This window comes from Pantherophis guttatus, chromosome 10 (genome assembly GCF_059756535.1).
Source record: "Pantherophis guttatus breed Tessera chromosome 10, ASM5975653v1, whole genome shotgun sequence".
Taxonomy (NCBI): Eukaryota; Metazoa; Chordata; class Lepidosauria; order Squamata; family Colubridae; genus Pantherophis; species Pantherophis guttatus.
Window position 1 is genome coordinate 6463232 of NC_142072.1, and position 22262 is coordinate 6485493.

Sequence of the window (22262 nt, forward strand, 5' to 3'; positions counted from 1 at the left end):
TGCATCAGAAATAGTGTGTTTCCCCTTCTGCTGGTACAACCAGAACAGTCAAATCCACCTGTGTTGTTTCCTTCTGTCTTACCCAAATGCCTCCATTCCAATTGGCTGGTGGGCGTGTTGATGGACATGAGGCTTCCCCAATGCCCTCACTCTCTGCCTTCAATGGCCATGTCCTGCTGGAAGCCCGGTAGTGATATTTTTAAACACATTCAGGCAGAGATGTCCATAAGGTGGGGTCAAAGAAGTCAGAACAATGGACTCAAAAATCAGTTTTTGATCCCACTATGATGCCATCTTGACTTTCTTTTAACCACACTCTGAAGACCTGGGAATAAGGAGAAATTGTCTGACAGTGAGAGCAATCAACCCATGGAACAGAAGCTGCCTTCAGAAGTTGTGGGAGCTTCATCCCTGGAAGCTTTCAAGAAGAGACAGACTGCCATCTGTCAGAAATGGTGTACAGTCTCCTGCTTGCATTTAATTTAATTTAATTTAATTTATATGCCGCCCCTCTCCGAAGACTCAGGGCGGCTCACAATACATTTTTAAAAATCATTATAAAAAAAACATTTAAAAATTCAAAACATTAAAAACATTAAAAACTAATTCACGCCATTCATGGCCGGATCTCGCCAGATCACAAGAGCGAGATCAACGGCCCCAGGCCTGCTGGAAAAACCAGGACTTCATCGCTTTCCGGAAGGCCAATAGGGTGGGGATAGTCCGGACCTCAGGAGGTAACTGGTTCCAGAGAGCTGGGGCAGCCACAGAGTAGGGCCTTCCCCTGCGGGCCCGCCAGTCGACATTGTTTAGCTGATGGGACCCGGAGGAGACCAACTCTGTGGGATCTTACCGGTCGCTGGGAGCTATACGGTAGAAGGCGGTCTCGAAGTTAACCCGGCCCTAAGCCATGTAGAGCTTTAAAGGTAATAACCAACATTGTGGCCGGAATTGTGAATGGAGACCAATAGGGAGCCAGTGCAGCTCACGGAGAATTGGTATAATGTGGGTGTACCTAGGTGCACCCACGACAGCTCATGAAGCTGCGTTCTGGACCACCTGTAGTCTCCGAACACTTTTCAAGGGTAGCCCCATGTAGAGCGCGTTGCAATAATCTAACCATGAGGTGACAAGGGCATGAGTGACTGTGAGGAGAGCCTCCCGATCCAAGTAGGGTCGCAATTGGTGCACCAGGCAAACCTTGCATGGGGTGGGGGATGGGGGGGGAAGGTTGGACTAGATGACCTACAAGGTCCCTTCCAACCCTGTTAAGCTGTAAGAACTCTGTAAGACCTCCTGGTTTAGAAGACAACTTTTAAAAGAGGGGCCTCACCTTTTTGTTTCTCTGTTTGATTTAAGTATGGAATTGACAAAAGCCTTGCCCTGAGTTTTCCATTTATTTTATTTTATTTTATTTTAATGGATATGCCACCCATCTTGTTTTGAAATTGAGACCAAAAAGAGAAGCAACCTGGAATTAAGGAGAAACTTCCTAATAGTGAGGATAATTAACTAGTGAAACAGTTTGCCTCTGGAAATTGTGGGCTCTCCATCACTGGAGATTTTTAAGAAACTAGGCAGCCACTTACCTGAAATAGTGTAAGGTTTCCTGCCTAAGCAGGGGGTTGGACTAGAAGACCTCCAAGGTCCCTTCCAGCTCTATTCTATTCTATTCTATTCTATTCTATTCTATTCTATTCTATTCTATTCTATTCTATTCTATTCTATTCTATTCTATTCTCTACTCTACTCTACTCTACTCTACTCTACTCTACTCTACTCTCTACTCTACTCTACTCTACTCTACTCTACTCTACTCTACTCTACTCTACTCTACTCTACTCTACTCTATTCTATTCTATTCTATTCTATTCTATTCTATTCTATTCTATTCTATTCTATTCTATTCTCAATGGGGAATGCTGGACTCACTTAACATCCGCAGTGATTTTATTTAACAACTGTGGGAAAAACAAAAGGTGAAAAACGTGGGATAGACAACATCACCACCAGATGGATTTCTAACTGGCTGACAAACCACACTCAAAGTGTAGTCCGTAATGGAATCACACCTACATGGAAAGAAGGAAGCTGTGGGGGTACCCCAAAGTTCCTGTTTTAGGCCCTGTATTCTTCATAAATGATTTTGATGAGGGAATAGAAAGAGAATTCATCAAATCTGCAGACAATATCAAGTTGGCAAGAATTGCCAACCCCCCAGAAGGACCTTCTCAGATGGACCTTCTCAGATGGATTTTCTCAGATGGACCTTCTCAGATGGGCCATCTCAGATGGACCTTCTCAGATGGATTTTCTCAGATGGACCTTCTCAGATGGGCCTTCTCAGATGGACCTTCTCAGATGGATCTTCTCAGATGGATTTTCTCAGGTGGACCTTCTCAGATGGACCTTCTCAGGTGGACCTTCTCAGATGGACCTTCTCAGATGGACCTTCTCAGATGGATTTTCTCAGATGGACCTTCTCAGATGGACCTTCTCAGATGGATCTTCTCAGATGGACCTTGATGGACCTTCACAGACTTGACGGACCTTGACAGACTTGAACAATGTGTCCTATCTAACAAAATGAAATTCAATGCAGAGAAAAGCAAGGTCTTACATTCAGGTAAGAAAAATGCACAGGTATAGAACAGGTGAAAAAATGCACAGGTATAGAACAGGTGAAACATGTACCTATAAAACTTTATTCACATTGCATGGAACACAGAGTTCTGTGATGTCCATTTAGATGTGTATGTTTTTTTACAGTAGCCAAATACGGAGCCAACAGATACATGGCTTTGCTAGCACTCTGACTGTGCTAATATTAACTTTGGAAGATGGGGACATGGGTGCAAGACCATGGATTACACCACACTCTTCCGAAACAAATAAAACCTTCATAATAGAACATCATGATTCTGGGAAGTCTGCTACCACATAGATAATTGACTCTTAATATAGATACAACTTGTCAATTATTAGTGAAGTTCAAGAGTGGACTCAGAGCCCATGTTGCAATGGAAGCCACATGGAATAGCTTACGGAGAGGCTGGAGAGGCCATGTAAGGAAGGCTAGAATCCTCCTTACCAAACTAACCCATCTTCTGACATTGGCTGTTACAAGCAAGCATCATGGGTAGTCTTCAACATATGACCACAATTGGGACCAGAATTCCCATTGCTAAGCAAGGTGCTTGTTAAGTGAGTCATACGCCTGATCCGCCAGTTGCAACCCTTTCTTGATTGGGATTCCCTGTGCACAGTCACTCACGCCCTCGTCACCTCTCGCCTGGACTACTGCAACACTCTCTACATGGGGCTCCCCTTGAGGGGCACCCGGAGGCTCCAACTGGTCCAGAATGCGGCCGCGCGGGTAGTTAGGGGAGCTGCCTGGCGCTCCCATATAACATCTCTCCTGCGTGAGCTGCACTGGCTCCCAGTGGTCTTCTGGGTGCGCTTCAAGTGTTGGTTATCACCTTTAAAGTGCTCCATGGCATAGGACCTAGATATCTTTGAGACCGCCTGCTGCTACCGACGGCCTCCCATCAACCTGTGCGCTCCCACAGAGAGGGCTTCCTCAGGGTGCCATCAGCCAAACAATGTAGGCTGGTGACCCCCAGGGGGAGGGCCTTCTCTGTGGGGGCACCTACCCTCTGGAACCAGTTGCCCCCGGAGATAAGAAGAATCCAGGACCTCAATGCCTTCCGTCGTTCCCTGAAAACCCATCTTTTTCAGCAAGCCGGGTTGGCTTAAGAAGAAATTTTTAAATTCTTTTAATTAGTCTGTGATTCTTAACTTTCGGGCCAAAATTTATATATATTTTTAAATGTTTTAATATTTGTATTCTATGTTTTTTATCTTGGCTGTACACTGCATGTTGCTTCATTTTCAGATTGTATTAGAGGCAGTCCTCGATTTACAACAGTTCATTTACTGACCATTCAAAGTTACGACAGCACTGAAAAAAATGTGGCTGATGACCGTTTTTCACTGTTACGACCTCCGCAGCATCCCCATGGTCACGGGATCCAAATTCAGGTGCTTGGCAAATGGCTCCTATATATGTAACACCGCTCCTGCGCGAGCTGCACTGGCTCCCGGTGGTCTTCCACCGGGAGATAAGGAGAATCCAAGACCTCGGTGCCTTCCGCCGTGCCCTTAAAACTTTCTTTTTTCAGCAAGCCAGGCTGGCTTAACACTTTTTAAAAAAAATGTTTTTAATTGTTTTGTCATTGCTTTTAATTATGGGGCCAAATTTACATATATCTTTTTAATTGTATTTTAATGTTTGTAGTTTATGTTTTTACTTTGTCTGTACACCACCCTGAGTCCTTAGGGAGAAGGACGGTATATAAATTTGATATAAAATAAATAAAAAATAAATAAAATACCCAAAGTTACAACCTTTTTTTTTTTTTTTGCCACACTTAAGTACTCTAGATAGGATAACAGAATAACAGAGTTGGACTTCTAGTCCAACCTCCTGCTCTACCATTTCAGACAAATGGCTGTCCAATCTCTTCTTAAAAACCTCCAGTGTTAGAGCCCTCACAACTTCGGAAGGAAAACTGATGGTGGTGCAGCAGATTAAAGTGCTGTTAAATGCTAGCATTTAGCTGCCAGCTGCCTGCAATTAGTGCAAGTTCGAATCTCACCAGGCTCAAGGTTGACTCAACCTTCCATCCTTTCGAGGTAGGTAAATTGAGGACCCGGATTGTGGGGGCAATAAGCCAACTTTGTATAGAACAACACCGCTTTTTTTTTAAAAAAAATTGATTTATATGCCGCCCTTCTCCGTAGACTCAGGGCGGCTTACAATGCGTTAAGCAATAGCCTTCATACTTTTGTATATTTATACAAAGTCAGCTTATTGCCCCCACAAACTGGGTCCTCAATTTACCTACCTTAGAAAGGATGGAAGGCTGAGTCAACCTTGAGCCTTGGCGAGATTCGATCTTACTTTAATTGCAGACAGCTGGTGTTAAATTACAGAGCTCTGCCTGTTGAGCTATTCCAGGCTCCTTAGGGCTTGGGGGGCCCGAAAGCCCTAATAAGCAGGTATATACAAAAAAGTATGCAGGCTGTTGCTATAATGCATTGTAAGCCGCCCTGAGTCTACGGAGAAGGGCGGCATATAAATTGGACTAATAAATAAATAAATAAAAGCCATTCCACTGATTAATTGTTCTAATTGTTAGGAAATGTCTCCTTAGTTCTAGGTTGGTTCTCTCCAACTCGTGGAGAGTTTTCCCATTCCACCCTGGAGATGGCTGATGGTTTGAGGCCAGTCCCTATAACTTGCTAAACATTTATCTTTGTTAACTCTGATTTTTTTTTCTTTTTACTTGTAATTTGTAAATTTGAATCTTGTTTTCAATGCTGTCTTCAATTTGCTTTTAATATGATTTCATGATGTTGTTTGGGAAAAAAACACAGAGTGAAATGGGCAGTGTAGAAATTTGGTAAATGAATAAATAAAATCAAGGTTATCCTTGTCTAGGTCCTGAGCCTGGGGGTGATTCATCCCTCCGAGTCTTTGCTAATGTTGTCTTGAGGCTGGGACTGTTTGACTAATGATGGTGCCTCTTTGGTTACTGACCTCAACCTGGTTTATCTTTAACTGGTTATCTTTATCTGGTTCCAGGCCTGAGCAGCTACTTGATAGTTTGACTTGATGGCTGTTATTGGACTTTGCTTAGAGTGGGGATAAAAAGGTAAAATTCCATGGCTTGAGCCAATGACAGTAAAGAATAGAAGTGTTTTCAAAGCTATGTTCTCAGCATTGCAAATTTTCTAGATGGTCACCTAAGTTGAAATGGTTTTTGGATCAAGCCAACGTCGTGTTTGCTTTTGGATTAGCGGGCTGGCCCTAAATTATGGGAGGGGTTTCCCATTTTTAAACTTGTGTCTGCTTCATGTTGCGAAGAGTCTCTGGTTTCAGCAGAGCCCAGAACTTCACTGAGGTCAACGTATCCTATCCAGCTCTGATCTTCATCTTGAGCCATGAAATCTCTACAGATCATCTGTCTTCTTTTCATTTTTGTAGCCAGAGGTAAGGAGATCATCATGTGACGTCATCATGACTTTTAGCAGACTTAAGGTCTCTTTTGCAGAGGAGAGCAACGAAGATGATTAGGGGAACTGGAGGCTAAAACATATAAAGAACGGTTGCTGGAACTGGGTATCTGTAGTCTAGTAAAAAGAAGGACTCGGGGGTGACATAATAGCAGGGTTCCAATATCTCAGGGGCTGCCACAAAGAAAAGGGAGTCAAGGTATTCTCCAAAGCGCCCGAGGGCAGGACAAGAAGCAATGGGTGGAAAGTAATCAAGGAGAGAAGCAACCTAGAACTAAGGAGAAATTTCCTGACAGTTAGAACAATTAATCAGTGGAACAACTTGTCTCCAGAAGTTATGAATGCTCCAACACTGGAGGTTTTTAAGCAGATGTTGGATAACCATTTGTCTGAAGTGGTGTAGGGTTTCCTGCCTAAGCAGGGGGTTGGACTAGAAGACCTCCAAGATCCCTTCCAACTCTTCTCTTCTCTTCTCTTCTCTTCTCTTCTCTTCTCTTCTCTTCTCTTCTCTTCTCTTCTCTTCTCTTCTCTTCTCTTCTCTTCTCTTCTCTTCTCCTCTCTGGGTGACCCCCATTCTATAAGGGTCTTTCCTACCACCACCACCTGCAAAGATATTGCTGAACCTGCGATCTTCTGAATGGAAAGCAGTCACCTTACTGCCCTTGTGAAACGCAGCCCTTGTCCCCATATCAACTCTCCTGAAATGCCCAGCCCTTCTCCCTGCTCTTTTGAGCATTTCTTGGTTTGCTGAATGACTTTCCTTTCCCTCCACCAAACGTAACTCTTCAGGAATTGGATTCCTCAACCCTGACATTTCAAAATAAGGAAGCACCGGGGGAAGGCATAACTAAGATAATAGAATTAATCAGGCACGCTCTTTTCTTTCTTTTCTCCTTTTCAGGAAGCTTTCGCTCATGTGAAATGTGTCACAACGTGGGAACTGATTGTGGCTATGGTCACGTAGAGGAGTGTCACTCTCCAGAAGATCAATGCGGCAAGGTGTTGCTGGAGATTTCGTTAGGTAAAACCACAGTGACCGCTCCCTTCGTTTCCTTCCAATCAAAGGAGAATCTTTTCTAAGGTCTCCTTTCCTGGAGGAATAATTTTCTCAACATATGGTCTGAGCTGGAGACATCATGCACAGTCCTCATCCATGCATATAAAGAATAGTTGCTAGAATTGGGTATGTCTAATCTAATGAAAAGAAGGGCTAGGGATGATAAGATAGCAGCCTTCTGATATTTGAGGGGCTGCCCCAAAGAGGGGGTCAACCTATGCTCCAGAGCACCTGACGGCAGGACAAGAAGCAATGGGTGGAAACTAATCAAGGAGAGAAGCAACCTAGAACTAAGGAGAAAATTTCCTGACAGCTAGAACAATTAATCAGTGGAATGAGTTGCCTCCAGAAGTTGTAAATGCTCCAACACTGGAGGTTTTTAAGAAGAGATTGGACAACCCTTTATCTGAAGTGGTATAGGGTTTCCTGCTTGAGTAGGGGGTTGGACTAGAAGACCTCCAAGGTCCCTTCCAACTCTCTTATTCTGTAGAGGCTTCTTCAGTACATCATAGAACAGTTTTCCTTTAGCCTGCATTGTGAATGTTTTATTTTATTTTCTATTCTAAACTGGCCGTAAGTCAGGTCTACCTGTATAGGATACAAAAATACCAAAAAAAACACAGAAAATAGTAAGAAAGATAGGGAAGGGAAAAGTGTGGGGAAAAAGAGGAAAAAGAAAGAAAAGATGTTGGCTTCCGACTTCGTTTGGTGCAGTAGAATAAAATAATAACATCAAACCTCAACCTTTACTTTTACATAGTAGTATAAACTAGCGGTTTCTATAACAACAAGTCATTTTATTCAGTGTTGTTTGAACTTTGAGCAGTCACTAAAGGGAGCATTGTAAGGCCCTCACACAGGTTGTTCGGGATGTTTCAGAATTGCCCCTCCTTAAAGCTTTTATCCACTGTCATGGTTCAAGTGATCACAGCCTTGGGCGGGAGGTTTTCAAAACTCCACAAATCCACCAAGTTAACTTCTTCTCCCTTGTTTTTCCTCCTCCGCACAGCACCACTTTCCATCCGATCCGTTCATAAGAACTGCTTCTCATCCAGCCTCTGCAAACTTCAGCACTTTGATGTCAATGTTGGACATGAGACCTATCTGAGAGGAAGAATCCATTGTTGTGATGAAGAAAAGTGTGAAGGCCGCCCATTTCCTGGTATGTTTGCTCAGAAGGTCTAGGACCCAACACTCTTCTTGTTTCAGAGGGTCATACAGGGTTTGTGTATGTGTGACCAGATTTTCTTCCTGCCCGGTCAAACTTCCTCCCCTCCCCATCTAACAATAGACTGCTGATTTAGTCCTTGCTGATAATCTTTTACGGGTATTTTTTTTTAAAAAATCCAATTTGTCAATCTATTGACATTGATTTACTGGTTCAGCTTCCCACATGGGTCTCAGGTTAAAATTTTTATTATTATTATTATTATTATTATTATTATTATTATTATTATTATTATTATATAATATTATTATATAATATTATATAATAATATTATCAAGGTTGACTCAGCCTTCCATCCTTTCAAAGGTAGGTGAAATGAGGACCCAGATTGTGGGGGCAATAAGCTGACTTTGTATAAAATATACAAAAGTATGAAGGCTATTGCTTAACGCATTGTAAGCCACCCTGAGTCTCCGGAGAAGGGCGGCATATAAATTAAAGCAAAAAAATAATAATTATTATTTTATTATTATTTGTTATTTGTCAAAGACGTAAGATAACAGATATAAGTATAAACATGATTATGAATACATGAAATGGATACGAATAAAAGGCGACAGTAGGGCAGGGACGTTGGTGCGTTTATGCACACCCCTTACAGACCTCTTAGGAATGGGGTAAAGTCAGGGGTGAAATGCTCCCGGTTCTAGGACCCAACACTCTCCTTGTTTCAGAGGGTCATACGAGGTTTGTGTGTGTGTGTGACTGGATTTTCTTCCTGCCGGGTCAAACTTCCTCCCCTCACCATCTAACAATACACGCTGATTTAGTCCTTGCTGATAATCTTTTACGGGTATTTTTTTTTAAAATCCAATTTGAGTGGGAGGGCAGAGATGTAAACTCCCCCCCCCCACACTTTTAGGAACTAAAAATACTGGAGCAAAGTTGAGGCAGCACAAAAGACTTCCTTCCTTGAGTTTGATAAGGTCATTTCCAGTTCATTTTAAACCTTCTGTTTGCACAAGTTTGCATCTCTTCCTGGGAGGTTCAACATTTGATGGATTGATTACGTGGCATTATATCCTTCCTGACTCCTAGTGTGACCTCACAGATTTTCTCCTCAAGGATCTGTCCCACACCTGATCCTTCAGCTGTTCCAATGGGGAACCCATTGCTACCGTAGCTTAGTCTAACCGTCCGGCTGCTGGCCATCTTCTCTTTCCTTCCACCTTTCCCAGCATTACAGCCTTCTCCAAAAAAATTTTGTGAGTCTTCACAAAATGTGTCTGAAATAGGATAATTTGAGCCTGGTTATGTGTACTGGATAGGACTGAACTAAGTAATTCGGCTCTTCCCAAGTCCCAACTCCAGCCATTCCTAGTAGGCAGGTATAGTACTGTCTTTTTCTTGCTAATCCATGAGCAGAAATGTCTATGGAGATTCTCGGTCATCTAAGGTCATGGTTGTCCGAAAGATGCTTTTTTCAAAAGGCAACTGGACTTCCTTTGTTTTTCCTTGAAGACGTTTCGCTTCTCATCCAAGAAGCTTCTTCAGTTCTGAGTGAATGGTGGTGAATGGAAGGATTTATATTTCTTGCAGTCATCTGGTCGTTAGTGCTCTCTCTGAGAGTCTCTGAGGCCACTTGGAAGTTTATATATGCCCTCAGGATCATCTGAATAGTGCAAATGAGTGTTGAACCACCTATCTCCTGTTTACAACGTAGTCCACGGCAGTTCTAAGAAGGTTCCACACTCATTTGCACTATTCAGGTAACTCTGAGGGCACAGATAAACCTCCAAGTGGCCTCAACAAATATCAGAAAGAGTGCTAAGGTCCAGACGACCATCAGAAGGCATGTCTATGGAGATTCTCAGTCATCCAGGTCATGGTTGTCCCAAAGGTGCTTTTTTCAAAAGGCAACTGGACTTTGTTTTTCCTTGAAGACGTTTCACTTCTCATCCAAGAAGCTTCTTCAGTTCTTTTTTCAGAACCGAAGAAGCTTCTTGGATGAGAAGGGAAACATCTTCAAGGAAGAACAAAGTCCAGTTGCCTTTTGAAAAAAGCTGCCCTGAGTCTTCAGAGAGAGGCGGCATACAAATTGAATGAAAGAAAGAAAAAATGAATGAATGAATGAATGAATGAATGAATGAATAAATAAGTAAATAAGTAAATAAATAAATAAAAGCACCTTTAAGACACGAGCAGGAAGGTGAAGGGGGTGGAAATTGTATTTCGTTAATGTTTTGGTAATATCATTTCAAAGTTTACAAAGCACCGTAAATGCATGCAATTTTGAAAAAGGAGGCAGTAGACTCCACAAAATTCACAGACTTTTGGCATGGATGATCTTTTTGCTAATCTTTCACTTCCTTTTTTGTTGTTGTTGTTGATGTTGATGTTTTATTTTGCAGGACTGCCCCTCTCCCATCCAAATGGATACGTCTGTCCTGGCGTTCTTGGTCTATTCTCAGAGGACAGCAGTGAATCTGAAGCTGCTTGCAAAGGAGATGAAACCAAATGCATTAACATTGTGGGATACAGAAAAGAAAGATGTAATTCTTATACATATATATATATTTTACTGTCTGCTGCAGCAGTCAGGCAAGGGATGATGCCAACTGTGGAGGGGTACATACAGGGGGAAACTCAGAGCCTCCCCCACTACGCTGCAAAATAGAAATGGGCTCCCAAATAGAGCCCAGTTCAGGGGTGAAATGCTCCCAGTTCGGACCGGCTCGGGCGAGTAGGTAGCGATGACGGCGGGCAGTTCGGAGAACCAGTAGCAAAAATCCCTGCCCCCACCCCCCATGCCCAGCTGAGCCGGGCGATCATCAGAGGCTTTTTTTCTTTTAAATGCCTCTGACGAGCCAAGCTCTGACGATCCGAGCTCTGACGATCTCAGGCAACTCAGCTGGGATCGTCAGAGCCATTTAAAAGAAAAAAAACTTATGTTTAACAAAACCCTCTGACGATCAGGCAACTCAGCTGGGATCGTCAGAGCCTTTTGAAAGCATTTTTTTAACATGGTTTTACATGTAAAAAATGGTTTTAAAAGTAAAAAAAAAAAAGTGGCCATGCCCCCCCAGTCACATTACCACTACCCCCCCCCACTAAGCCACGCCCACAGAACCGGTAGTAACAAATTTTAGATTTCACCACTGGCCCAGTTCATTTTGCAATCTTTGGTAGCAAGAGAAATAATAGTGCTGTTAGATAGGTGGATTGAAGATTGAAACTGTCCTGTCAATATTTTAACAAGTGCAAAGATACTTTTCTAAGGTGCAAAGACAACACTTGCTGGGTCCAAAGTCTAAAATTCCATCACTGGGTGTTATATATTTGTGTAATGATTTTGTCTCTTTACAAGGTGGCTATAAAAGTATGAAGCCAAGGTGGGAACTTGTGTTCACATAATATGTTTAATGTGATAAATGGGCAGGGAGGAGGGCCGAGGTGGCATAATATCTTGAACGAAGTGAAGGATGCTGATGTAACTCCCTAAGTCACACGTCTCCAAGCTTGGCAACTTTAAGACTAGTCAACTCCCAGAATTCCTCAGACCTCTGTCCTAAGTCAATCTTTCTCAAGCTTCACAGCTTGAACATATCTGGATTTTAACTCTTAGAATTCCCCAGCCAACATGGCTGGCTGAGGAATTCTGAGTTGTCAAGTTACCAAGGCTGAGAAAAATGGTGGGATTTAGCTGGTTCGGGCCGGTTCGGGCGAACCAGTAGTCAAATTGCTGGCTGGCCCCTCCCCACTCCTCCCCGACCCTTCCAGGAGTCCCACATGCCCCATTTTGGCTCCCAGGTAAGTACAGGGAGGCCTACTAGGCACAAAATGGGGCATGGGGGTGCAGCAGCACTACCTCCTCGCGGCCTGTTTTTGCTCCCAGGGGGCTTCAGGGAGGCCTCCTAGGCTCAAAAGGGGGCGTGGCACAGCCCCCCTCAGCCCATTTTTGCACCCAGGAGGGTGCAGGAGGCTGAATGCTGCCTGTCACACACCCCTGGCCACGCCCACGAGCCGGTCATTAGGGCAGAGAACCAGTTGTTAAATTATTTTAATCCCACCGCTGGCTGAGAACCTAGAAATAAGAAGAGACTTCTTGACGGTGAGAACAATTAATTAGTGGAACAGCTTGCCTTCACTGGAGCTTTTTAAGAAGAGATTGGACAACCATTTTGTATGAAATGGTAATAGGATCTCCTTCTTGAGCAGGGGATTCGGCTAGAAGACCTCCAAGGTCCTTTCCGACTCTGTTGTTCTGTTTTTCTGACCTGTATCTTGTTGGTTATTTCTGCAGTTCCTGGAGACATCGCTTATAATATCAAAGGATGCGTTTCTTCCTGTCCAGACCTGAAATTGAGCAATAGAACGCACGAAGAACGTAGAAATGATCTGATAAAAGTTGAATGTAGAGACGCCGCCAAAATTACACCTTCTGAATAATACCGTCACCATTTTGGAATCTGAAGGTCAGCAGTTTCATCCAGTAGAACCATGGGAATGGCTCTGAATGGAAAACTTACATTTTTAACTTCTGATTCTTCCTGCCAACTAATTCTAAGAAATTAAAAAAGTAAAATAAAATAAAAGAAGCCAAGAGGCTGAGTTGGAATTGCCCATTTGTCTTTATTTTTTTATTTTGTTTTAGTTTTAGTTTTGGCTTTCTTCCCGGAGAAAGTGGTGTGGTTGGAATGGTTATATGAAAGCTAATCTTTGATATAAAAAAAGCCCATTAATTTCAATTATTTTATTTATTTGATGGATTTATAGCCTCCTTACCTGTAGACCAGTGTTTCTGAACCTTGGCTACTTGAAGATATATAGATTTCAATTCCCAGAATCCTGTTAAAACAGTGTTTCTCAAAGTTGACTAGTTGGAGCTGGACGAACTTCAACTCCCAGAATTGCCCAACAAGCGAAAGAATGTTACAGCCATCCATATCACACCACTCAATGAAGAACTTGGTCTCAGGTATGAATATCAAGACTCCCATGTGTAGATTTCAAACTAGCTACTTTATTGTTCTATGCCTATTGTACAGGAATCTTCCCAGACTGGCAGATTTACCTGGGAAAGACTAGATAAGGCTCAAAAAGAGTCAAGGGCGGGGACACCTTGCCCTCTTGTGTTTATGTAATGAGTCCAGGCTAATTCCTCATTTGATCCCTCCTCTCAGTTGGGATGGCTGCTCTCCAACTCCAGCAATGTCTGGAGGAAACCATTAATCTTTATACAATAAAAGACACCCATCAACTTGGTCACCACACCTGTACACACTTCTCACACTTCCAGCAGTGATGAAACAGGATCTCCCAGCTCCCAACGACCCAGAGAGGATGTTGATTTTTTCCAAAGATTTATTCATTTATATAGCCTATATGACCTAGGGAACCCATAACATTAAAATAAGTAAAATGTACATAAAGATAGACAAGTAAACCACAGAATACAACAAGCCAAAAGAAAAATAATAAAAACAGCCATCAACATAACTAGGAAACAGGTTCTGTCATACACTCGGGGCCCCATTCTTTAGCATGAAACCATGTTCAAGTCCCTCCATTCTTCAGAACCACCATTTTCTGAGAACAGGCCAACACAGTATCTACCTAACTTTCTGAGCTTGTATTTCTCAACCTTAGCCATTTTAAGATGGATGGACTTCAGCTCTCAGAATTCCTCAGCCAGCCATGCTGGCTGACGAATTCTAGAAGTTGAAATCTGCCTATCTTAAAATTGGTAAGATTGAAAAATACTGCTCTACACCATGCAGCCTACTCCCTTCATCCATCATGTGTCAACGTCCATTTCCCTTAATCAATGCTTTACAGTATAGTAGCCTTCAGGGGCCTTGCTTTGCTCCTTCTGGAAGGCCACCAAGATGCAAAAGTAACCACCCCTTATATAATTGAGATGACCTGGGTTCTTCATATTCTGTCAAGGCTACGACCTGCCTAAGGCCTAAAGGGCTGATGAAGAGGCTGTCCAGGAGAAAAGTCTCAGGCAGTATTCAGGTGCCAAAGGCAAGTCATCAAGCATAGATCTCCACAAGTAAGAATCCAGCAAACACTTGGAAGAAGAAGCCAACTCTGTGGGATGCTGCTGTGACAATCGTGGCTTTTTCAGTGGCTGGCTTGCAGCTTCCTTCACCCATTAGAAAGAGTGTGGCAAAGTAGACAGATCCCTCATGAAACTGCTCACAGAAGGCGGGATTGACGCAGCCCTTCATGGCAAAGTCTACCAAGCTGAAGACATTATCTGTGGAGACAATTGCAAAAAGTGACCTTCAAAAGTGACCTTTACATCATCATCATCATCATCATCATCATCATCATCATCATCATCATCATCATTAACCACACACTCAGTCAGATGTTCAGACTGGGTTTGGCATTTTTGTCTACCTATCAGATCTTTACCAAGGACCTGGGATAGGAAATCTGGATGCTTGACAGTGTTACAGATATCGTCACAGGATGGCAGCTGTTCCATGTAAAGCCGCCTTCTGCAATTGACTGATGGCAAATTTGTCAATGCCTTTGGTGTTCAAGTGGTGCGCCAGTAGTTGTTGTTGTTGCTGCTGCTGCTGTTGTTATTGTTGTTGTTGTTATTGTTGTTGTTGTTGTTGTTATTATTATTATTATTATTATTATTATTATTATTATTATTTATTGGTTAATCTTTAGTGAGATTCACAGCCTTTGAGGCTGGTTAATAGCTCAGCAGCTCCAGTCCTAACCAAGGACCTAGGAACTGTTAAGGTATCGTCGGAGGATGTAAGCTGTTCCGAGTAAGGTGGTTTTTTGTAGAGTCAAAATGTTCAAGTCTGGCAAATTTAGAATTTCTAAATAGCGGGGTAGCCCTTTGGGTATTGCTCCGAGGGCTCCAATTACAATTGGGACAACACACGATTTCTTTTTCCACAGTCGCTCAACTTCAATTTGCAAGTCCCGGTACTTTGTGATTTTTTCTTGCTGCTTATCTTCAATTCGTGCATCACCAGGTATTGCAATGTCAATGAACCATACTTTTTTCTTTTCAACTATTGTTATGTCAGGTGTGTTGTGGACCAATATTATTATTATTATTATTATTATTATTATTATTATTATTATTATTTAATCTTTAGTGAGATTCACAGCCTTTGAGGCTGGTTAATAGCTCAGCAGCTCGAGTCCTAACCAAGGACCTAGGAACTGCTAAGGTATCGTCGGAGGATGTAAGCTATTCCGAGTAAGGTGGTTTTTTGTAGAGTCAAAATGTTCAAGTCCGGCAAATTTAGAATTTCTAAATAGCGGGGTAGCCCTTTGGGTATTGCTCCGAGGGCTCCAATTACAATCGGGACAACACACGATTTCTTTTTCCACAGTCGCTCAACTTCAATTTGCAAGTCCCGGTACTTTGTGATTTTTTCTTGCTGCTTATCTTCAATTCGTGCATCACCAGGTATTGCAATGTCAATGAACCATACTTTTTTCTTTTCAACTATTGTTATGTCAGGTGTGTTGTGGACCAATATTATTATTATTATTATTATTATTATTATTATTATTATTATTTAATCTTTAGTGAGATTCACAGCCTTTGAGGCTGGTTAATAGCTCAGCAGCTCCAGTCCTAACCAAGGACCTAGGAACTGTTAAGGTATCGTCGGAGGATGTAAGCTGTTCCGAGTAAGGTGGTTTTTTGTAGAGTCAAAATGTTCAAGTCTGGCAAATTTAGAATTTCTAAATAGCGGGGTAGCCCTTTGGGTATTGCTCCGAGGGCTCCAATTACAATTGGGACAACACACGATTTCTTTTTCCACAGTCGCTCAACTTCAATTTGCAAGTCCCGGTACTTTGTGATTTTTTCTTGCTGCTTATTTTCAATTCGTGCGTCACCAGGTATTGCAATGTCAATGAACCATACTTTTTTCTTTTCAACTATTGTTATGTCAGGTGTGTTGTGGACCAAGTGCCTGTCAGTCTGAATCCTAAAGTCCCACAAGATCTTGAGTTTCTCATTCTCTAAAACTTTCTCAACCTGATGTTCCCAGTGGTTTTTGCTGTACTCAAATCCAAACTTCTGGCACAATTTCCAGTGAATGATCTTAGCATTATTATTATTATTATTATTATTATTATTATTATTATTATTATTACTACTACTATTACTATTATTATTATTGAGAGCCAGTTTGATCTACTGGCTAAGGCACCAGGCTGCAGAGTGGGAGACTGTGAGTGATGTCTATGGTGATTCTCAGTCATCCAGATTTGTTGTCCCAAAGCTGCTTTTCAAAAGGCAACTGGATTTTCTTCTGTTTGGTTGTTTGTTTCTTGAAGAGGTTTTGCTTCTCATTCAATGAAGCTTCTTCAGTTCTGCAGCGTCCCGCAGTCTGGATATAAATGTTGGTTTTCAGCCAAAACGTCGTAAAATGTGGTCACGGGACTGCAGGATGGTGCAAACAGCTGTAAATGCAAGCTGGTTGCCGAGTGCTCAACATGTGGTCACATGACCATGGGGGGGTGGTGGAGAGCAGCTGCCAGAATATAGGAACCTGGGTGTAAGAAGCCCTCAGGAAGTCCATTGTACTTGTTGTGGCTCCGTTGCCTGAGCCTGGGCTATCGACAGATGCAGACTCTGAGAGTGAGGGAGAGGAGTTGGAAAGGCCTCCCTCTCCAGGACCCTCCTCTCTGGCAATGCCTCCGGAGGACACCGAAGGCCAAAAGATAGGCTCAGAGCCAAGCACGTCCCCGCAGCCACAGGTGGACAGCGACGAAGAAGATAAGTGCTGGCTGGACCCTCGGCAGAGGCGCAGGGAGAAGCATGCGCAGCAGAGGGGAAGGCGTGCCAGAGATTAGCTGAGTCACTGGACCACACCCCACAGGATATAAATGTGGATGTGGTGGCCGGTTCAGTTTGTGATGAGCAAAAACTGGAAATAATCCATGATCTCTGCGTTACTGGACTTTGCCTGCTTTTTCGGACTGCATTTGGATTAATCCTTGTATTGTTGAAACTCTGCCTGTTTGATCGGAATGCTTGCAGTCTAATCTTTGTTTTGTGTGAGTAAAGTCTGAATTGGCAGCTAGCCACTGGGTTGCTGCCAGCTTTATCTTCGAAGAGTTTTGTCGTGTGGCTTATTAACTCCAGGCCGTCTGTGTGTGTGGGGGGGGGGGTGTGTGGTACGGGGACAGAACAGTACTTTCCAAAGTTCGCTAAGTGACCAGTCATAGGTAGGGGACTACCTATCACCCCAAATAATTAACTTTTGATCATTGAAAGACTTGAGAATGCTGTGGCTGCCTTCAGAGGCACAAAGTGTACTTTCAGGCATAGGGAAGTGTGCCCATGGCACCTGTTGGCCACTCCTTGACCCAACCCCATATTTGTCTGGGATCGCACAGGTGTCCCCTGATCTTGCAAAAATATGGCATTAGCTATGACAATTTGCCACAGCCAGGGGTGGGGCTGCTGGAGGTTCGCAGGGGTTCAAGAGAACCTCTAGCTAAGATTCTGTGCAGTTCAGAGAACCCCCACATACCACTCCTGGCTGGCCTCACCCACTCTGCCCCGCCCTTCCCAGGAATCCCCACGGGGCCCATTTTAGATGCGGAGGCTCGGGAGGGTGAAAAACGGGCCTACTGGAAGTTCAGAAAGGCCAGAAATGGGCCTGTTTCTGTCCTCCAGAACCCGGGGAGGCTGTTTTCGCCCTCCTGGAGGCTTGAGTAAAGCTTCCGGAGCCCGGGGAGGGCAAAAATTGGTTGGTTACCACCTTTAAAGCGCTCCATGGCATAGGACCCGGGTACCTCCGAGACCGTCTTCTGCCACCAATAGCCTCCCACCGACCAGTTCGTTCCCACAGAGAGGGCCTCCTCAGGGTGCCATCGGCCAAGTTATGTCGGCGGGCGGCGCCCAGGGGGAGGGCCTTCTCTGTGGGAGCCCCAGCCCTGTGGAATGAACTGCCCCCAGAAATTCGTAAGATCTCCGACCTCCGGGTGTTTCGCTGCGCATTGAAGACCCTGTTGTTCCGCCAGGCCGGACTATCACAACAATAGTTTTAAATTGGGGTATTTAAATTTATTGGGGTTTTAAATTTGAGCCACTTATTTAATTATTTTAAATTTTATATCATTGTTTTGTCTGTGTTTTTAAATAGGCTGTACACCGCCCAGAGTCCTTCGGGAGAAGGGCGGTATAGAAATAAAATTATTATTATTATTATTATTATTAAAAATGCCCCCCCCCCACTGCTGTGGTGCAGGAGGCCAACTAGGCCACGCCCACCATGGCCACGCCCACCCAGCAACTGGGCAGAGAACCCCTTGCTAAAATTTTTGAAGCCCACCCCTGCTCACAGCCAACCTCCAGAGCCAAACTTGCCACAGGACAACTCACGAGAGTTACACTAATATTAAAGAAAGTGGAATAGAGGAGGGACAGAATGAAATGTGCATGACAAAAGTTAAAATAATGTTTTATTTATGTTAAAAAAAAAATTAAATTGTCCCGTGGTAAGTTGGCCTTGGCGAGTTGGCTCATCCTGCATTGGCTAGGTAGGTCTGTGGGAGAGAGAGAGAGAGAGAGAGAAAGGGAAAGTCAGGAAAAAGAAAAAAGAAAAAGAAGAGAGATTCGTTACCATGCGTTTCCAAAGTGCCATATCCACCCCAGTCAGATTCTCCGGCTAGATCAAGGCAGTAAGTGTGATCTCCTTTGCATGAAATCTTGTCTTCCCAAAGGCAGTAGGAAAGTTCTTTAGCAAAACAGGTTTTGCATTTCTTCCCGTTCGGTGTTGTGTTTACAGCGGGAACTGCATTAAAAAATAAATAAAAAATGACATCATCATGCCTGATTTGCAGCCACAGGAGGAAATCATGCATGTGTGTTGAGCCAAACCAGAGCAACTAACAATACAGATTTCAACTGCTCAGAATCTACGCTGGCCAGGGAAATCGAGGAGGAGAATCCTATCCATCTTAAAGTCGCCCCAGTTGGGAAACACGATATCCACTTTTCCTAATAGTTCATACTAGGGGTGAAATCTAGCAGGTTCTAGAGAACCGGTAGCGGAAATTTTGAGTAGTTTGGAGAACCGGCAAATGCCACCTCTGACTCAGGGGTGGGTTCTACTTCATTCATTCATTCATTCATTCATTCATTCATTCATTCATTCATTCATTCATTATTTATTTCAGCTTATATGCCGCCCTATCTCACAATGGACTCAGGGTGGCTCACAACAATAAAACACAAGCCACAATATAAAACAAAGACTAAAAATCTAAAAAATTTAAAATTAACCCTTAAAACCCCATCATCAGTCCAGGTTGAGGGATTTGAAAAGCCAAGTTTTTAATTCACGGCGGAAGGTGCGAAGGTCAGGTGCTAATTGGAGCTCCAAGGGGAATTGATTCCAGAGGGTGGGCGCATCGACTGAGAAGGCTCTACCCCTGAGGGCCGCCAGCCGCCACTGTCTAGCCGACGGCACCCTGAGTAGGCCCTCTCTATGGGCGCGAACCGGGCGATGGGATATCGTTGCTGGCTATAATTTTGCAATATCCTTCCCCTGGAGTGGGGTGAGAATGGACATTTTGCAGTATCCTTCCCCTGCCACACCCACCAAGCCACACCATGCCCACCAAGCCACGCCCACAAAACCAGTAGTAAAAAAATTAGAATTTCACCACTGGTTCATACCTTATTTTGGCCTAAAATCTTCTTTGGAAGGGCAATGTGGGGCCACGGACTGCAAAGGGGATTTTCAACCATGAACAATCGAATGGAATTGAATGGAATACTTTATCTGGCCCAGTGTGATTAGATACACAAGGAATTTGTCTCATGTATCTTAATAATGGGTGTGTCTAATGAGGCAACTGGACTTTGTTTGTTTGTCCTTGAAGACCTTTTGCTTCTCATCCAAGAAGCTTCATCAGTGCTGAGTGAATGGTGGCGAATGGAAAGATTTATATTCCTTGCAGTCATCTGGTCATTAGCGCTCTTTCTGAGAATCGTTGGGGCCACTTGGAAGTTTATGTATGCCCACAGCGTCTCCTGAACAGTGCTAATACATTTGCTTACCTGCCTGGGAAACCTAAACTCCATTTGTGAACCACAATTTCTCTGTCTTGAATTCTTTTCTTTAAAAAAAAATAGAAGAGATAGTCCGCAACTTATAACAGCTCATTTAGTGACCTTCAAAGTTACAATGGCACTGAAAAAAAAAATGATGTATGGCCATTTTTCATATTTACGGCCATTGTAACATCCCCATGGTCACTATCATCAAAATTCAGCCGCTTGGCAACTGGCTCATATTTATGACGGTGATCCCCTTTTGCGACCTTCTGACGAGCAAAGCCAATGGAGGAAGCCCGATTCACTTAACAGCCGGGTGACTAGCTTAAAAACTGCAGCGATTCGCTTAACAGCTGTGGCAAGAAAGGCTGTAAAACGGGGCAAAACTCACTAAACAGCCTGTCTCGCCGTCTTAGTAACAGAAATGTAGGGCTCAATTGTGGTCATAAGTCGAGGACTACCTGCACTGTCCGTGATGGGGACTCTTGAGGAAGCACCTATCTTGTCAGAGTATGAATATTCATAGCTGGAATAGACATGGTTAACAGGTCAACCAATGGGGACTGTTTGGAAACTGAAACATAGTACTTGTTTGCATGGGGCCAGAAGAGACCGTTTGGAGTCTGGGCGTGGCTTAGACTTGCTGAACTGTATATAAGAGTTGGTTTGGCCTCTGTAACTTTGGTGCTTCTGTACAATATATTAGCCTCTGTCTCAGGGGTGGTATTGAATTACCTTCGCTACTGGTTCGCAAATATGAGCACGCATGCGGAGAACATTCCGTGCACGCGCAGAGCGTCAAAAACGGGACTCGAACCGGATAGAACCGCTACCAATTCGCTCAAACCGGATAGAACCGGCTGTATACAACCACTGCTCTGTATCTATCTACACCAGTGTTTCTCAACCTTGGTAGCTTGAAGATGGGTGGACTTCAACTCCCAGAATCCCCCAGCCAGCAGCGCTGGCTGGGGGATTCTAGGAGTTGAAGTCCACCCATCTTCAAGCTTCCAAGGTTGAGAAACACTGCTCTACACTATAATGACTTGCTTCTATGAATATTGCTTCTGTGTTCCTGATACTGTATGCTGAATTCTCCTATATGATATTGTATGTAAAGAAGTTTCTTATGTAATTTGAATCCTGCTGAAGTTCATTTAATGGTGTCTCGATTGTGTGTGCTGCAACAAACTCTGGCATATCTCTTGCTTACAATACAAGTCCTTTCAGCAGTTCAGTAGAGAACGGCATACATACAAGGGAGCACATTTCTACTGCATTCAAGGCCACGACAACAGGTCATCTTGGATGAGATAATCCCTTTTTCCCCCAGGTCCACACTGGTGATGTTTTCATAGCAGCTGTTGGCTTGGACACAGGCTTTTCTTGTGACAGATTTTCCACCTGAGATGATGAAGGAGAAAGAAATGTTTCCAGCCTAAATGGTGGTCCTGGGTTGGCCAACTAGAGCAGGGGTGAAATCCAGCAGGTTCTGACAAGTTCTGGAGAACCAGTAGTGGAAAATTTGAGCAGTTCGGAGAACCGGCAAATACCACCTCTGGCTGGCCCCAGAGTGCGGTGGGAATGGAGATTTTGCAATATCCTTCCCCCAGGAGTGGGGAGGAATTGGGGATGTTGCAGTATCCTTCCCCTGGACTGGGGTGGGAATGGGGATTTTGCAGTATCCTTCCCCCGCCATGCCCACCAAGCCACGCCCACCAAGCCACACCACGCCCACCAAGCCATGCCCACCAAGCCACACCACGCCCACCAAGCCACGCCCACAGAACCGGTAGTAAAAAAAATTTGGATTTCACCACTGAACTAGAGGCACTTTACATCGGGGTGGGCAAATCATTTCCCCAAGGGGGCCACATGAGAAACGGGGA

The 22262-nt window shown here is 43.7% G+C and overlaps 2 protein-coding genes across 4 annotated transcripts in view; one reads left to right on the top strand and one right to left on the bottom strand.

Moving 5' to 3' along the window:
* The first annotated feature begins 5926 nt into the window (after positions 1 to 5926).
* On the top strand, positions 5927 to 12921 carry LOC117677625 (phospholipase A2 inhibitor gamma subunit A). Its single transcript, XM_034437943.3, has 5 exons — positions 5927 to 6055; positions 6980 to 7099; positions 8145 to 8297; positions 10715 to 10855; positions 12607 to 12921. Exons 1-5 carry the CDS (start codon positions 6007 to 6009, stop codon positions 12750 to 12752), a joined length of 609 nt encoding a protein of 202 aa, XP_034293834.2. The 5' UTR covers positions 5927 to 6006; the 3' UTR covers positions 12753 to 12921.
* LOC117677623 (phospholipase A2 inhibitor and Ly6/PLAUR domain-containing protein-like) overlaps positions 12916 to 22262 on the bottom strand; it is a 57422-nt gene continuing 48075 nt past the window's right edge. For all 3 annotated transcript variants that reach the window (XM_087876441.1, XM_087876442.1, XM_034437937.2), the window contains 3 exons: positions 21631 to 21777; positions 18935 to 19105; positions 12916 to 14568 (listed from right to left, as the gene is read on the bottom strand). In XM_087876441.1, coding sequence (XP_087732567.1) covers positions 14342 to 14568; positions 18935 to 19105; positions 21631 to 21777 — 545 coding nt within the window. In that variant the 3' untranslated portion in view covers positions 12916 to 14341. The remainder of the gene's footprint in view (positions 14569 to 18934; positions 19106 to 21630; positions 21778 to 22262) is intronic.

Excerpts from the sequence above, each read along its gene's own strand:
- LOC117677625 (XM_034437943.3), top strand. The coding sequence starts at position 6,007 with ATGAAATCTCTACAGATCATCTGTCTTCTTTTCATTTTTGTAGCCAGA. Across the intron at positions 8,298-10,714 it reads TGAAGGCCGCCCATTTCCTG|GACTGCCCCTCTCCCATCCA; the intron begins GTATGTTTGCTC and ends TTTATTTTGCAG. Across the intron at positions 10,856-12,606 it reads GGGATACAGAAAAGAAAGAT|TTCCTGGAGACATCGCTTAT; the intron begins GTAATTCTTATA and ends TTATTTCTGCAG.